This window comes from Triturus cristatus, chromosome 10 (assembly GCF_964204655.1).
Source record: "Triturus cristatus chromosome 10, aTriCri1.1, whole genome shotgun sequence".
Taxonomy (NCBI): Eukaryota; Metazoa; Chordata; class Amphibia; order Caudata; family Salamandridae; genus Triturus; species Triturus cristatus.
Genome location: NC_140593.1, coordinates 968,329,253 through 968,346,485, shown reverse-complemented (window position 1 = coordinate 968,346,485; position 17,233 = coordinate 968,329,253). Strand labels below are relative to the sequence as shown.

The 17,233-nt window shown below is 41.8% G+C and overlaps 1 protein-coding gene across 1 annotated transcript in view; it reads left to right on the top strand.

Annotated features, from left to right (window-relative positions):
• Nucleotides 1-17,233, top strand: part of DLEC1 (DLEC1 cilia and flagella associated protein) — a 576,582-nt gene that overhangs the window by 507,482 nt on the left and 51,867 nt on the right. Inside the window, exons 35-37 of the mRNA XM_085628869.1 lie at nt 5,742-5,933; nt 10,422-10,583; nt 12,546-12,699. Coding sequence (XP_085484995.1) covers nt 5,742-5,933; nt 10,422-10,583; nt 12,546-12,699 — 508 coding nt within the window. The remainder of the gene's footprint in view (nt 1-5,741; nt 5,934-10,421; nt 10,584-12,545; nt 12,700-17,233) is intronic.

Below are 17,233 nucleotides of genomic sequence, written 5' to 3'. Positions count from 1 at the left end.
ATGCTCTTTGGGAGATGTCAGAGATGGTGGAACACATGTGAAGACTTCTGGATTTGGGATAGTATGCCTCCGTGTGGCTACTGTGACCTTGTGCCTTCAATGGCCACCTAGACAATAAGCAGTGGTTTTCTTCTTTATGATCACCTTTCTTCCACAGTAGAGCCATTTTAATGCCTCCTTGAGAAGGGCACATGCCTGATGGTTACTTTCCCAGAATGTACATGGGAAGTTGAGGTCTTTGGCCTTTGCATGGACATTGTCCCAGCTTTTGGGAACTTGATTGTCAAACCAAATTTACTCCTTCTCCACTTACCGCGGCTGCAGCAGTGAGTAGTAATGTTGCAGTGGAAAGCATTCTTCTTAGGGAGGTTCTCATGTAGTTAGTGGCACTGGTTCTTACCCTACGGTTGTTGAGTCGTGATGTTTTGGATATTCCCTTGATTCTTTAGTCCTACACACTGATGGATGAACTTTGAGTTCTGTTCTAAGTTTCACATTAAAGTTCCTCCATTTGTCATATTAACAGCACTTTGTGTACTCTCACAGTTTATGTGGGCATTACTCCGTCCTCAGTTTGGACTTTGGCAGTTGTCTAGCTAGGGCTGCTATGTCTCCTCAGATACTGTTGTGTCTATGATTACGGGTATTAGTGACCCTATTAATAGCTCTACCTTCAGCTATCACTGTGTACTCCTTGTCTGTGAAGGGGTGTTGGTGAGTGCATTTCAGCTATTATTATTTTTTTGCGGCAGTTTTGGTGCTCTGGAATATTTTGTGCCCTCTGGAAGTAAGGGATTGTGAGGAGGCTGACTTAGGCCTTGATTTCAAGGTCTGATTTCAGGAAGGTATAGCATGGGATCCAGCAGACAGGTGCTTTTGATGCTTTCACCTTGCCTGAAGTTGGAACACCAGAATGGGTGATATTCTTGGTCTTGCCATCTTGTTTTATACCTACCTTCTAGGCGAAGCCTGTCCATTACATCAGCTGGCACCCTCTGGTGATTGTCTTTTTGGTAGTGATGTCGATTATGCTGTCTTCTGTTCCATTTTGGGAGTCTTTTCTACTTTGAGTGGAATGTTAGTCCTGATTGCATGGCTCCTATCTTCTTCTAATTCTAGGTTGGAACGCAGTCTTTAGAATGAAGCATGTGCTTTGTTGCAGCTTTGTTGCAGCGAGTTGAACTGTTGGGGGTGACACACAGCTCTAGCACTCTTTTATATGTTTAGTTTCCCTCTTATTCCATTGTCTCAGATTATCTCTTATTTGGAAGGCCGAATCCTGCATAGGGATGTCAGTGCCTGGTTGTCTTATGACTAGGAGAAGATAGAGAGTATGTGGGCACTCTTCGGTGTTGGTTATCATCTTGTCACTACCATTCTACTGAGACTGTATATGGTGGCTTCAGTTGTCCCTTTAGGGTGCCATGGTGGATGTCTACTGGTTATGTTATTCTCCATGTCGTCTTTTGCAGACATGCGTGGGTGGTGCTTATTGTACAAGTTCTGTTGCTGTTGGCGGGGCCTGCTTTGGTACTGGTTTAGGATGGGTTTGTGGTTAAAGCCTACAGTTTGGTGTGTGTTCCACCATAAGGCCTTTCCACCCAAATTCTACTTGTGATATCTGGTAGGCATCTGTCCCTACTTCTTCCAAGCTGTTTTGGCTCCCATATCCTGTCAAAGAAAGGTATAAAATGGGCTATTTCACCATCTTCTTTAGTCTCTGAGTGAGACATTGTTGAATTCCATGATGCTTGGCTGACCGGCTCTTGTTTTACATGCTAGTACCTCGTAGTCATGTAGATCATTGTCCTTCTGCTCTGTGAAAAAGAATTACCAACATTGTGCAGTGCTGACACCGTTCTTATGCAGTGAATATTTATAGCTTTCTATTTTAGATGTTTTTGGAATACGGTGTCACTTTGCTGGGACAAGACTGGTTCTAGCCCACTATCCAGAAGTGTTCCTAGCCAGTGTGTGTATTGGACCATTGCCATGGTCTGCTTCTATTCCTCATCTGACATTTTTGACTCCATCCAAGCCTACAGGGATGTTTGACTTCTTAAGGCTGGATAGCAAGGCTCTTTTGATTTTCTCATCAGACCCTCCTACTGAGTGTATTGCTTTGATATTAATTCATGAGGTGATGAATCTGCAGATAGAAGTATCAATCAGAAGAATAAGGTACCTACATTCTATAACAATGATTCCTCATCGCCCTGCCCGCCTCCCCACTCTAAAGAGTGTTGTAGTATGTATAATAAGGTTCCAAGTAAGTTTTTCTGCTTTGTATTTCCATCACTTTGTCAATCTTGCCTCTGTGAGCGTGGAAGACAGGTTAGGGACTGAAGTCAGAGTGTGGGAGTGGTTCCATGGCATCACCCACTAGTGCAGGAGTGTTATTTCAACTATTTCAATTCAAGTATAGCACCTTCGGAGATTCATGAGGTGAAGAATCTGAAGGTAGATCAAGTATCCTCTAGAAATATTGTTGTCAAACGTATGTAAATGATTCATCACAAACCTGCTTAGATGAGGCACTAGAAATGAGCAGACATCACCCCTTCAGCACTACCCGCAGCAGACAACCCATTCGTAATCAGCACAAAGTAACATAAAAACTAATAATGCCATACAAAATGCATGTTAATCAATTAACATATGTGTATTATCGACAGGATAAATAAAGTCATATCAACTATCCCTCTTAAATCATGTGAATTTAACTAGGGAGATTGATTCCAGTGAAATAGTTTCTATCAAGTATCACCAAAGTGGTTAAACACTGTTGTGACGTCACCCAAAGGAAACACTCTCTGCCCCTTTGTTCCACTGCCTCCGCTGGGCTTCCAGAAACCCAACCAAGTGTGGCAGCGGAATGGCAGTTAGCGGGCTCACCTGCCTTCCCTCATCTCTTCTAATTCTTCCCGTAACCGATCGAGGTGGGAGAACATGGGTGGTGGCGTACCTGCACCAACCACCATCTGCCCTGCCAGCGTGAGTTTCTACAGGCTCGCACTGAGAGAGGAAAGGAGCACCACTGATAATTGGCTCACACATACCAGCTGTCAATGCAATTCTGGTTGGGGATGATTAGTGCACAGAGGGTGGTGACTGGGTGTCAGGGGACGAGGTAGGGTTTTTGTTGTCATTTTTGGTAGGTGGAGGGATTCAGCAGAGGGTGGTGACTGGAAGGAGGTACAGTACTGATTTTTTAATTCAGGGTAGGTGTGTTTGAATAGCATGAAACAAGGTATTTTTTCATTATTTTGGTGGAGTGGTTTGTGCGGACGATGTTGTGGGTGATTGACAGGAGACCAGATATTTTTATATATTTGAATTTAAGAACGGGAGGGTTTTTTTCAGTTGACAGTGTGGGTGGGTGGCAGGAGGCCTAGTATTTTATTTTTCATTTGAGAAGAGAAGACTACATCGAAGATGGTGGGGTGAGTGGCAGAAGATCAGTTTTTTTCTTAACATTCAGTGTTATATATGGCTCCCACATAATACCTCTGTCCCTGTGTCTATGTTGGAAGCAGGGGCAGATGATTTTGGGGGAGGTGGAAAATACAACATACATTTCTAAATTGTAAACTGTAAATTATAGGGATGTTTTTCACCTCAGGAGACTAATTAACATCATAAACAACTCAAGGTTTACTTTCATTATCACTCTGTTTGATGCTACTCCAGGGACGGCTCCTCCCTTTTCAAACCCCCAGAGCTGAAAAATAAAATGGTAATTTATAAAAATGTTACTTTGCATCCTCTGTCCTGAGCCGAGCATCAGGGCGGGTGTGAGGCCACTGCTAAGTGACAGCAGCCAGGAGGAAGGTGGGCTGGTATTGCACTGTTTAAAGTACGCAGGTCTTTTTGAACAGCCGTCTTGCGACAGCCAGCCACATATGCGCACATTAAACATCTGTAACACAGCTGTCTTAAGACAGTTGGGTTAGAGCAAGCCAAAGCTTCCAGAGCGCTGTGGAGCCCCAAGAGAGGCCACTCCCACCAATCCTAGCTGCGCTCTCATCCTGGTGAGGGCAGCTCCAGGATTGGCCAAGGGAGTTCCGGGATCCACTTCAAGTGTTGGCGAAAGAAGGAGTCTGGAGCGAGGACGCCGCAGAGCTCGATACGTGTTATCTTTTTTTTTTAATGATTGTACACGCGGTCCTGCCCCTCCTCCCCGTAGATGCCAGCAGCCATTGTGTTACTTTGAGCTCCTCTATGAAAAACTCTCGAAATTAACAGTTACCCATTCAGAATTCAATTTATTATCTTTCATTTTAAACTCTCTTGATTCCCTCGAGGTAAAGTTGCCATAACAGTCTGGGTTGACAATATGACATTTTATTCGTCTGTATTGGCACGGGTACTCTAATTTCAACAAATAACGCTTTTAATGTCACTGCATTTGGATCGGTATTAGTTATCGTAGGTGTGGCGGGAGACAAGGGCTCATTTTGGTCTGTATTCATATTAGTAGCATCTGGTGATGTTTTTGAGTCTTTCCCTGATTTTAGTTTACAGCTCTTTCTCTAAAAACAGACAAAGAAAGACTACCAGAATTGAATCTGAAAAAGAAATATAGCTTAGCTATGCATTGAACTTTGCTGTACTGAGAAATGAGAGACAGTTCTATTGTTGACTGCTATAAAATATAAAGTGCGTCCCTGGAAAAGGTTACCAATGGCCGCAAGTTTGCAGGTCTTATTATTCGATCTCGCCCCAGTTTCAAAGGTATTCACTGGAAAGGGACACATCCCACTATATCAATTTTCAGTTTTAAATTGTTTTCATAAAAAGTAAAGGTTTCTTTTGCATTGGCACTTGTCACTACTGAGCCAAATTGTTACTCCTAAATAAATAGCTAAAAAAAAAATGTGTTCAGTAAATGTTGTTGTTTTTTATAATGAAAAGCATTACAGAGGAAATGAGGAAGGACAAGAAAAAGATCCTACCTCCGACAGTTGCTTAATGTATACAATAATGTGGCACATACAGATACTGATGATAAAGACATGAGATAACAATAGACATAAATTCAGTACATAGGAAGCAACAGAAGCAGTTGGTACCTGGTTATGTGCATAAGATAGGACTGGTGGAACAGGTGGAACTGTCAGATGTATACCTTTGGCGAATGTACCAGTGATGTAATAAATGGAACAGAGAGAAAGAGAGGGGAGTGGGAGGGAATAGAATGGTAGGATGTAGAGTGGGGAGTCATTTGATACTGTGTACATGGAGGAACAGAGATTAAGATATGATAAGAAGAGTAAGAATCAATGGTCAGTAGGTGAGTGCGAGAATTCCCTTTCGACGGAAGAGTCGCGAATAAAAAGGTCAAGTGTCTTTCAGATACCCTGAAAGGGAGCAGAGCAGCCTCTTGTACGAGATTGGTTGATGTGTGTCCTGCGTGGATAGATTACCCAGGCCCACCAAGTGTGATAGGATACATTATTGGAGGATTTACAGTCGAATTCTACCTGTTTTTCTTCATTCATGCTATTAATTCCAGTTCTGGATGTGTTTCTTGGCAAGCTGTGATAACATACCAGGCTTCAGTTTAAACTCACCAAGGAAGGATTAGTTGGTAACCGTCAAGTAAGTCTAGGCGGCCTCAAGAGTCAAAACTAGGACTTAATGGTCCATATAGCAGTGAAAAAATGTGAGCATAATTTTGTGTTAAAATCGGTTAGTTTTTCCAACATGGAAATCTTGATGTGAACATTTCTCTTTCTTAGATTTTAACTGAAACGCTCACAACTCGCAGCCTGAAGCTAATAAATTCCACGGAGACTCCGCTGTACTTCCGGCTCCTTCTGTCGTGTCCTTTCACTATATCCGGGATTGACACCACCAAGAACCTCAAGACATCCCATAGCGACCGAGATGAGCAAGGACAACTTGTACTTTACCCTCAACAAAACATGCTGGTAGGTATCGAAAGGTCATCATAGCGAATGATCCCTGGATGGGAAATTATTCTCTAGAAATATGTAATGGAAGATGGAATTCTGAACAAAGATAATTTTATTTTGGCTAACAACTCATCATCATCGGTACATTTTTGTTATGCCAGGCACTCCCAAATAAAGAGGGTATCAACATATAGTCGGAGATTGTCAAAGATTTTTTTTTTTTAAGGACAATCTAGGGTATAACTTGAAACAACTTAAAAAAGGAAAAATAGTTGGACTTCATAGCTCAACTTTTGGTTTTGGAAAGAGTAAGTAATAACAGCATATTGATAGATTAGTGAGTACTTATAGAGTGCAAACCACAATTAAAATAGTCTCAGCACAGATAGGAGTTAAAGTGATTCCACTCTACATATTTGAAAGATCAGTACAAGTGGAAGGGTGATTCGACTGGTACCACCCCACCAGGGTTGTGGGCATTTCGACATTACCTCCACTGTTCGCCCTTCTCTTCTGGCTGTTCTTGAGGTCCCTCTCCGTCCTCCTCTCACTCTTGGGCTGCATTTATGTGACTACCGTCCCACGGATTCGCAGAACCACCACCGGAGGAAGATCTTTCTCCTACCTGGCGGCCAAGACGTGGAACTCCCTCCCCACCCCCTCTTTGACTGACCCACGACCATCTCTCCTTCAGGAAGCACCTCAAGACCTGGCTTTTCGAGCAGTAGCGGCACCCCCTTCCCCCCCTCCCAGCGACTTGAGACCCTCGCGGGTGAGTAGCGCACTCTACAAATGTCCTGATTGATTGATTGAGTGACTATATCCTCTGGGTAGCTACCTTGCTCCCGGCCTCACACTCACTTTTGGACGTTCTTCATTTGGGGTTGTCAGCAGCAGGTAGATTCTGTTTTGTCATATAAAGGGAGTGTTTTGTGATGAGCTCTTTTAGTGTTAGCTGATGTTTTGTGCTATTATTTACAGCGTTGTATAACTTTGGCTTCTTTGGCTGGTCTCCACTCCGATACAGGGTTATATTCATTATTTTCTATAGCCAGATTCTTGTATTTAAAGATATTGCGCCAGATGTACCAAACATTCAGTCTGCAAATTCTTAATCACAAACACCCATATAGAAATGTGTCTTAGACACATTTTGCGATTCTTAGTGGGTCGCAATATTAATGAGGTAGGTCTCACTTTGCGACCCATTGGGAATGGCCTGCACTCACAGGCATGGTGGCCTCCTGGGGTCAGCAGACCACCATGTCTGTGATTGCTTTGTAAATAAAGCAATTTTTTTTGTATTATAGCCCGTTTTCCCTAAAGGAAATAGGGATGCATTAAAAAAGAAAAATGAAAAGTTTCCTTGTCATTCTTCTAGAGCAGGCAGTAGTCTGTGGGACCACTACCTGCTCTTAAAAAATGTTGGCGGCTACATTCACAGGGATGAAGGGGTCCCTTCCTGTTTGCAAATGGGTTACCACCAGCTTCAAGTTGGTGGTAACTTCAAATGTTTTGCAACCGCATTCCCGGTCGCAAAACAAACCTACCTACTAGTGCGACTCGCTATTAGGAAGTGACTCCCTTGGCACGCCCCTTCCTAATAGCGACTCGCAAAGCCTTGAGGCCCATAGGAATGAATGGGAATCAATTCCTTAATTGCGACTCACAATTTGCGAGTTGCAATTAAGGGATTTTAAGGAATCGCATTTTTTTGCGATTCCTACATGCATTGCATTGTGCGATTTCTAAATAGTGAATCGGTAAAATTCACTATTTAGAAATTGCAAAATGCGGGCTTGATGCATGTGCCCCATTGTCCCTATAACCATACTTTTCACTAGGAGCTTTGGCACTCTGTCCCTGTGCTCTGGCAGTTGAGAGATTTCTAGACCTGAATCTTCCTTGATGTTGGAGTTCTTTTTCCTGGTCATACTCAAAGCTCTAATGCCCAGGGTACAGATAGCAACGGGAGGCAGGCTTAATCACAGTCTTAGGTCAGGGCTCCAGCACAGGTTCTACTGTCCATAGTTAACTTCTGCTTGTCATTGAGAAGTAAGATATATTTTTGTCTGTTATGTCACTCGCTGGGACTACAGGAAGCTAGCTAATCTGAACCTTGAGAAATGTTTCCAGTTCTTATAAGCAAGGGAGAACAGGTCCAGACTATTATCTTCCAGACATTCACAGAAACATGCTGTTCCCCTTCTGTTCTATCCTCTTGTGTTTTTAGGTGCTGGTGGTGCAAAGCCTTTCTTAGAAGGGTATCTAACCAGTGAAAACTTTCAACTTAATCTCAACAAAGTGCCCATAGTCAAAGTAGCCTCCTTTTGCGGTAGTTCTCATGGTCATTAGTTCTGCAATAAATCCCCAATCTCAATTTCTGTAGCTGCTTCCTAAAACAACTTATAACCAAGACAGCTTCTCGACTAATAGGCGTTTACAGTCTGGGAGAGCTACCACGCAAAATAGCACCTTTAACCAATGTCATTGCAGGGACACACCAATCTTAACATTGGGCACGCCCCAGCTTCTACATTATACACCCACACCTTCTGAGTCCAAGGCTCTATTTAAAGGTGATTTCACAAATATGAAAAGTAGACTTTTCTGCAGTTTTGGCTTCATCCATTCAAGTCTGCATTGGCCGTTCTGAAGCCATGGTTTTAACTCCACAAATGTGGGCAGTCTAAGATCACCCTGCAAACCACAGGTGGTAACCGACTTGTATTGGCACTGGTGCCCGTTCTGTGCCATATTATTGTGGTATATGCTGACTAGAATTAAACCTTTTGGCATCATGTTTTGGGGATCAGTGCCCATGGTGTTTTTATAGAAGATTACCAGTAATCATATCAGAGTCAAAATCCATCCCAGACATCCAGTGAGAAAAAAATGGGGTGCGCAGCAAACTGATGCATTTTCTTACAAGTGGTTTACGGACCTGGCTTGAATTCCTCTGTGCCACGACCTAGTTCAGAGTAACACATATGACAGACACATGATGAAGAATGAGCTACATATGGAGTCAGATGCTGAACAATCCAGTCTGAAATTATACCCTGTTAAAGGATGTCTAGAAGAGAGTGTCTCACGCGCAAACTGGAGGATGGACTGAGTTCTGACAACCACTCAATTGTTTGCACGCTACAAAGCTTTTGTCTCTGCATAAGGAGGAACTTGTGTGTATTTCATGGCATGTTTCTTACGGACTGTTTATAGTCTATATCTTTTAATATATTATATGTCTGTTTTGTTTATTCACTTTTATGAAACGCGTTGTCGAAATAAAGCGTATAAATTTCGATATCTAGAAAGCCCACCTAGAAGTCATCCAACTGGTGTGAACCAGGAATCTCAGGCCCAAAAATTAGACCCTTTAATATCAATGATTTGCTAGTTTAGAAGTGTCTCTAGATGCATGCAGACAGGATTTTCACAGACCTGAATTAATCTTTGAAACAGAAACACACCATAAAGGTCTCATTCTGAATGCTGTGGTAAAAAGATGTGATTATGCAACACCCAGGATTACCTACACTGCAGGGTTCGTTTTTTTGGGGGGTGAGTAATTACTACATCATTCCAAGAATGTTACCTCAGAATTAGGTCTAATCGGCTGTATTTGTATATTATGCACACATTTCCATATAGTTTCCCTCTTTTCACTATTTTTTTTCCCATTCAAATTTTGATCGTTTTTTTTAATTTTAAAGAATATTTTACAGAAACGCTTTTCAAACATGAGGAACAGGGGTGGTGGAACAATCCAGCACATGCATAGTGAAAAGCTGAGAATTGGCATACATGTACAGGTTTTGTAGGGGGGTAGTACTAAACAGTAGGAGACGGGTCTAAGACGGGTCGCATCAAAATAGGACTGTTTAAAATATAAAAATACTGAGATAATGAGATAAAGTAAAGTCAAATAAATAATAGTGGATAGATAAAATAAGTAAATAAATACAGCTCATATAGTATACATGGTATCAGGTTTTTACTGGTGAAATGCAAAGGAGGGAAATTACTCAGTGTGTGGGTTTTCTCATACAACTAATTATCTTGATTTGGAAGGAAACTCTTAATACTCCTTGAATTGGATTACAGCAGACTATGCATAAGCTTGTTAATGTAAATCTAAATTGTAAAAATCTGTTAGCCGTGACAGATGTTATTAATCTCATGTTTTAAAGTATGGGTAATGTTTTATTATGGTTTTGACTTTGTAATGTTTGGCAGTAGAATATGGTTGCCATCTTTGCATTATTGAATTATTTTAAAAACTTGAATAAACTGTGTTTTGCATTTTAACGTACCTGTATTGTTTCAGGATTTGCCTATACCATTTACACCTTAGTCTTGCACCGCTCTCAGTTTACCCATGGGCTTGGTCTGCAACAAAGAATCCATTGCACCATTAAACTGCGGCACATGTTGGGATTTAATGATTTCCTTTGTATGAAGATGTGACGTTAGCTATAATTTGTGACTGCCCTCCTCCAGGTCAAAGTTTCCTTCTGCACTACATTGGAGTTACTGACCTACCAGAATCTGTCAGGGGAGCAAATGCTTCCTGGTACCCAGCTGCTTCTGTCTGAGAATGGGGAAAAGAAGTTGGTTTTTAGACAACAGCTGGTTCTTGAGTACAGCAACAAAGCTAAGCAGGTATGTAATCAGCGGTGGTATAATGAACTTGTAGTTTAATGAGTAGGATCACTGCATATCGCTGTAGGCGTAGTTTGAATACTCTATATGCAATTGGGATATTTGTGAACAGGACGTAAGCCCTGAGATGTGAATAGCACTGTGGCATTGACAGCTAGTCGGATGGCCGAGTAATCTGACAGGTGACTGCCTACGTCCTATTATGATTTTAACCCCTACATACATTGGGCTGCCAATAAAGATCTTTCTCTCCCTATCGGACTCTAGAGGGAGCAAGATACATGATAGCGGAAACAATAGAGAATGAGTGTTGAAGGTTTGTCCAAGAGGACCAGATCCAATCAATATTTTTACGAGGATTACTGGCTGTGTTATTGAGTTCCATTTAAATGTTTAAATTAATTGTATGTAAATGTATCTTACATGGATATCCTGAACATTTGGTATAAATACAGCCTTTCTTGGCTTACCTAATAAATCAGTAATCTGGTTATGATCAACATTTAATGACCAGTCTGTACCAAAGTAGTCCACAAGTTCATCTTAAAGAAACAGGATGCGCTAAGGCAGCAGACTCTCTAAGAAGGAATCATAAACTGTGACAAATAACGATTTGCAAATTTGCGATTCCTTAAATGGAATGTATAAAAATTAATTTGTTAGAAGTGGGTGCAATTTGTGCACCACCTTCTAACAAATCCATTGTTTTTTGAGAATTGACCTATTGGTTGGTTCTCAAAATACTGATTCATAGTGGGTCACCATTCGACCGACCTCATAAATATGCATGAGGTAGGTCAGGTCGTAAATTGAGACCAACTGCGATTGGCTACAATGACAAGCATGGTGGCCTGCTGGGGTGAGCAAACCACCATGTCTGTGATTGCTTTTAAATAAAGCAATCTTTTTTTTTATAAATGCAGCCCGCTTTTCTTAAATTAAATGTTTTTGTGAACATTCCCAAAGGGAAGGTGTCCCACAGAGAAAAATGACATATTGCAGTCGGAAAGGCTCTGATTTTGAAATTCAGAACCTTATCGACCATAAAATGGTTTAGTACAGGCAGGCCTTATTGGGTAGTCTGTAGCTGTTATGAATTGACCACTTACTTACTTACTTGTGGTTTGTAAGTAAAGAGGAAGATAGGAGACAGTGTATGTTATTCCATTTGGCCACTTGTTTGGGTTGGAGTTTGATGGAAGCTGCAAGTAATACATTTATACAAAGCTTCAAATGTTTTGAACATTTTATGGACATGTGTAAATTTAGAGCTGAATGATCAAGAATGTTTGAGCAAAAAGTCCTGTGTAAATTTGCTTAGAGGATTTACAAGCACAATTACCTTTAACCCCTTAACTGCAGCGCAAATTCTCCCGCAGTGCGGGAGAATTAAAGAGTGGGCGGGGCTGCGTCGGCAAACGGACGTGCGCAGCAGCAGAGAGGTAGTGCTTGCATCGGCCGTTGGCCGACGCAAGCACCGAACGGGTTAAAAGCATTTTAAGAGATAGGATTGATTCATGTAATAAGGAAAAACAATTGTATTTATGAAAAGCGAGGTTTATTTGTGGCGTTAATGGTAGGAATTATTTGCAGTGACTGTATGCATACAGTTATGTTTTGGTCTGTAGTTTTTAATATTGAATATGGGTATTTTTTATAAACTTGTGATAAAATATATATCATGGCAGCAAAGAATGACAAGAATTAAAGCTAAGTTGCTTGTTCTAAAAATGATTTTAAAATATAAAATAAGGATAATGGGAATATGTTTTGTCTTTTTATTAAACATAAGTGTTTTTAAAGCAGTAGGGCAATTGCTTGTAATTTTAACTCCTTATACGGTAAATATGGTTTCACTGGGGCTCCAAAGCACGGTTTTGGGTATCATTAAGTATTTATGAACTCGTTTGAGTTGGCCTGTTACTGTTGGTCATCTTTCTCTTTCAATGTCCACCTCTGCAGCAGTTGCCGCTCTGCGCATATCTTTCCGTACCAGTTTTGCAGCTTTCTCGCGACACTGTCGATTTTGGTACCTGTTTTGTTGGACAGACCCGCACACAGGAAGTCTTCCTGCTGAACAGGAGTGGCTCTAAAAGTTACTGGACTGCCTTGATAGGTAAGATGGTTGTATTGTTATGTTCTTCCATCGTGTTTTCTTTACATTGTTTTTAGAATATTGTAAAAAGGGTAGGCGAAATTTTATGTAAACTGTTTTTCATACACTTTTATATATGTGCATGCTTATGTGCAGGGGTGGCTCCTCCGTTATATCAGAGGAGTGTCGCCCCAGTAGGTGGCAGCAGATTTAAACAGATGAAAAAAAAATGATAATAAACCAATTTTATTATTTTTAATTTTTCTTCTTACCTGCAGGCTGCCTGCGAGGACAGGGCCATGCACTCTATGTGTAAAATTGGGGAGGAGGGGTGATGGGCACTACTAAGTGCGCATGATGGTTGCCGACCGTCTAAGGTTGGCCAAACCATCAAGGCGCACTTAGCATTTCTCCACCCGGCTGTGTTGTACAGCCGGGTGGAGAAAAGCCACAGTCTCCCAGGCACTGTCTGAGCGGCAAATCAGGCCGCTCAGACCAATTCTGGCACTGCTGTCATGCTGGGAATAGTATTCCCAGCATGAGAGCAGCCTCAGGCTTGCCATCTGGGAGCCTGCACAGTGTGCACCAACCCTGGAGTTGAAGATTGGGAGAGGAGCAATGCAACGACCACAGCGGCAGGTAAGTAAAGCATACCATGTAAAGTAAGCCTTTGCCTGGCCACATAAACCCATGTATTTTATCCTTGTGCTTAAGCATATCAGTGTCTATACTCTTTTATCATGGACTGTGCATCTCTTTCCATTTCCTACTTTTCTGTGTGCGGATGAACGAGTATGTATATTAAAAACATGAGTAATATGCTGGGTTTTCCTGGCATTTATAGTAGGCCTGAGGCCCTTTCTTCAGCTTTTCATCAGACTATTAAAGATCATTTTTGGAGCTGGACTAGGTGTAACAGAGATCGCACTGAAATGGTTAAAAGCTTGGTGCACCTGTTCAGCCCCTTGAATTCTGCACCCATTATGGAACCATATGTTACATGGATATGTAATAATTATTAGCGGGTCCTGTTAACCAGGCTGAGACTTAGTACCTTGCACTACATGGTGGCCTTTCCAGATCCTGTTGGACACCCTATGACTCTTGTTCCGTGTCCATGCGATAACTTGCCTGCACAATCAATGTTGCACTTAATGCTATTTTGTAACTTTTCTGTATTTTTAGGAAAGTTATTTTATTTCCACATTTAAAGGATGTTAATATTAGAGACTATACGACAGCTATGTATTATTTACAATCCCTCCTATCTTTAAAGGTCTCCCAAACCATAGTTAGCTATATACTGCATGTTTTTAAGCAGAGGAAATTTGTTCTGCAAAGTAGCAACCATGTTTTATGTCAACACATATTGGGCTGCTAAATCTCTGCGTTATTCAAGGTATTGCACACTTTAGAAACTAGGACCCTTCAGTGGTTGCAGAGCTTTAACCTGGTATTATGGGGGATTTAATGCCAAGATAGGCCAACTTAATTTAGATGAAAATCCTTATATGAATGAAGTGCAATATAGCCACTCAGTTGGTGTAGATGACAGAGGCAAGCGGTTGATTAGAGCTTTAGGTCTCACTTACCTCTTAGACTTTGGTTCGCTAGTAGAACAAGACTTTAGTGGCAAACCGACCTTTATAGGGTGGGGCAAGGGAACAACCATTGATTATATTTTTTTTAACAAGATCAATTGGAGAATGAGTTAGATCAGGTGACGTCATATCTACCAGTTATAGTGATCACAAACCATAGTGTTTGATCTATCAATACCCTCCTGTGTAGCAAGAAATAGTAACCCAGGTTTAATTGGGATGGTAACTGAAGACAAGGGGCGCAGAATTAGGTCGCGTATTACACAGACTTCTGACGTATTTAAGTCCCTAGTTGTTGCTAATATGGATTTGCTCATGAACCCATTGCTTAGGATTGATCCTCCTCCAGATGAGGTCTTGGAAGCCTTTGGGCCCCTCACTAAATCCATTACAGAGATCATGAAGAGCCTCTCCACCCGAGTAAAGCAAACTAAATCTGGGTGGTTTGACCGAGAATGTAGGCTAGCAAATAAGAGGCTAAGGGAGACCCTTAACATGAGGCCAATAAGTAAACCAGATGTTATACGGGCAAGAACAAGGTACTAGATGGCCATTCAACACAGGAAGAAAAACGTAAGGAAGAGTCATGGGACAGATTAATGACTGCCTGTGCCACGAGGGACTCTAGGGGCTTTTGGCAAATAGTTAAGGGTAAGGACTTGCCCCTAGTTGTCAACGATGATATAAGTAATAATATCTCATCGGAACAGTGGTTACAACATTTTTCTAATATTTATTCGGAAGATATAACTAGACATGATTATAGGCAACTATGTAGCGGCAAAGAAAGGCACCATCCATCTAGCTTTCATGGACCTAAGCAGTGCCTTTTATCGAGTCAATAGGTCAAAGCTGTGGTCTACACTAGCTGACATGGGATTGTCAAAAACCCTACTGGATTTTGTACAAGCCATGCACTCAGAGATAGCTGCAACTCATTCATCTCTAAAACCCAAACAATGATCTGTGGGAAGATTAACTCTAAAGTTAGGCCCTTATTTATTAAGGGTTGCGCAATCTTGAGGTTTAGTTCTTTTCCATACTTGGGATTCACTTTCAACCAATATAGTAACTGGAGCCCATAAATGGCTGTCAGAGGTCAACATTTTAATCAAGCTTGTGGTGCTCTTTTTACATTTTCGGCCCTAATTGACAATAAACCCATAGTTCCTCTTCTTCAGATTTTTAGGATGAAATGTCTGCCAGTACTTACGTATGGTGCAGCCATCTGGGGTTATCATAACCATATTGCTTTTAATAGGGAAGTAATTCAGGATTGTCTGGCTGTGACCTGGGGCATAAGATACCATGGCTGGCATACATAAAAAACTTGGCTACTTAATTGGAGCATCCTGAATTGTATTATGCTCCTCAGTCTATTGACAAAATGGATGGGAAGAGGATAAAGGAGAAATAATTTAGACTAATCATGGAAATGAGGGAATGAAGGGCCCTGGAAAGAGTGATAATGAGAGCTTACAAGATAATACAAACAAGCCCAGGTCTGGAGCCTTCTCTTACCTTGGTGAAAAATCCATGGGAGAGATCCCTGCTCACAAGGTTTCGATTGGGCTCAATACGGTATAATCTCTGCTTCCCTCCTGGGCAAAACGATAGCAATTCAATTTTAGTATGACCATGTTACAGAACTTCCCTATAAACCCTGGTCCATCTGGTATTATTCTATCCAACATATTATTTCCCATGAAAAGTATATTTGTCTCCTATTTTAAAGTCTAGAGGTTTTTATCAATATAGACCCGCTGTTATGTACTTACAATCATTATGAAGAGAAAAATACATTTATAAAACGCATGGCTACTCGGGGCATCCCAGCCCTAATGGCGGGAAGATCAGCGTGGCCACCAGTCTAAGGGAATAGCCAGGTCTTTAACAGTTTACGGAAAACAAGATGGTTCTGTTCTTTTCGTAAGTAAAGAGGAAGAGAATTCCAGAGCTTCGATGCATTGTAAGAGAACATACGCCCCCCACTTCTGGCTTTCCTAATCCTAGGAACAGTGGCCAGGTGCAGGTAGTCTGAGCGAAGGCGTCTGTTGGCACCATAGGGGCGAATAATAGAATGATTAATGGTCGGGCCTTTTCTGGCCAACAACTTGTGCACAATGCACATTGCCTTGAAATGAACTCTCTCCCTGATAGAAAGCCAGTGAAGGGATTTCTGGGCAGGTTTTGCTAATTTGGAATTTTGGAATATTCAGAAGAATTCTGGCTGCCCAATTCTGTACCGTCTGGAATTTGGAAAAGGTTGCACATGGGGCACCTAAATAAAGGGCATTATCGACCGAATAAGCGCCTGAACCATAAGTTTCCTAGCCTGAAAAGGGAGGACTTTCCGAAGCATCCTCAAGATACCATAGCACGAGGCCGCCACATTGCATGCCTGAGCCTTGAAGGTCAAATCTTGGTCTAGCCAGATACCCAGGCTCTTCATCTGGGGCTTAGGAGTTGGAACAGAACCCAATGTGTTTGGCCACATTTTATTAAAGTCAATAGGTGACCGATTCCCCAGGATCATCAACTCGGTATTTTGCCTGTTTAATTTCAGAAAGGAGTCATCCATCCATTTAGCAGTCTCTTCCAAGCACTGCCGAATGTTAGGGGACGATTTGTCAGCGTCGTTGAGTCCCACCACAAGTTGGTTGTCATATGCATAGGTCACTATGTGTCCCAAAAGACAACACCAGCTTCGCTAAAGGGCTCATATAAATGTTGAACAATGTGGGACTCAAGGATGACCCCTGAGGAACCCGGCAGCAGAGGCACCTGTTTTGAGGCCACATCAGCATCGAAAACCTGCAAGAATCTATCACTCAGGAAAGATTGCAACCAAGCCAGAGCGACCCCGCTCACCTCCAATCTTCTAAGTCTATGGACCAGGAGTTGGTGGTTAACCGTGTCAAAGGCTGCACTGAGGTCTAGAAGAATGACCACAG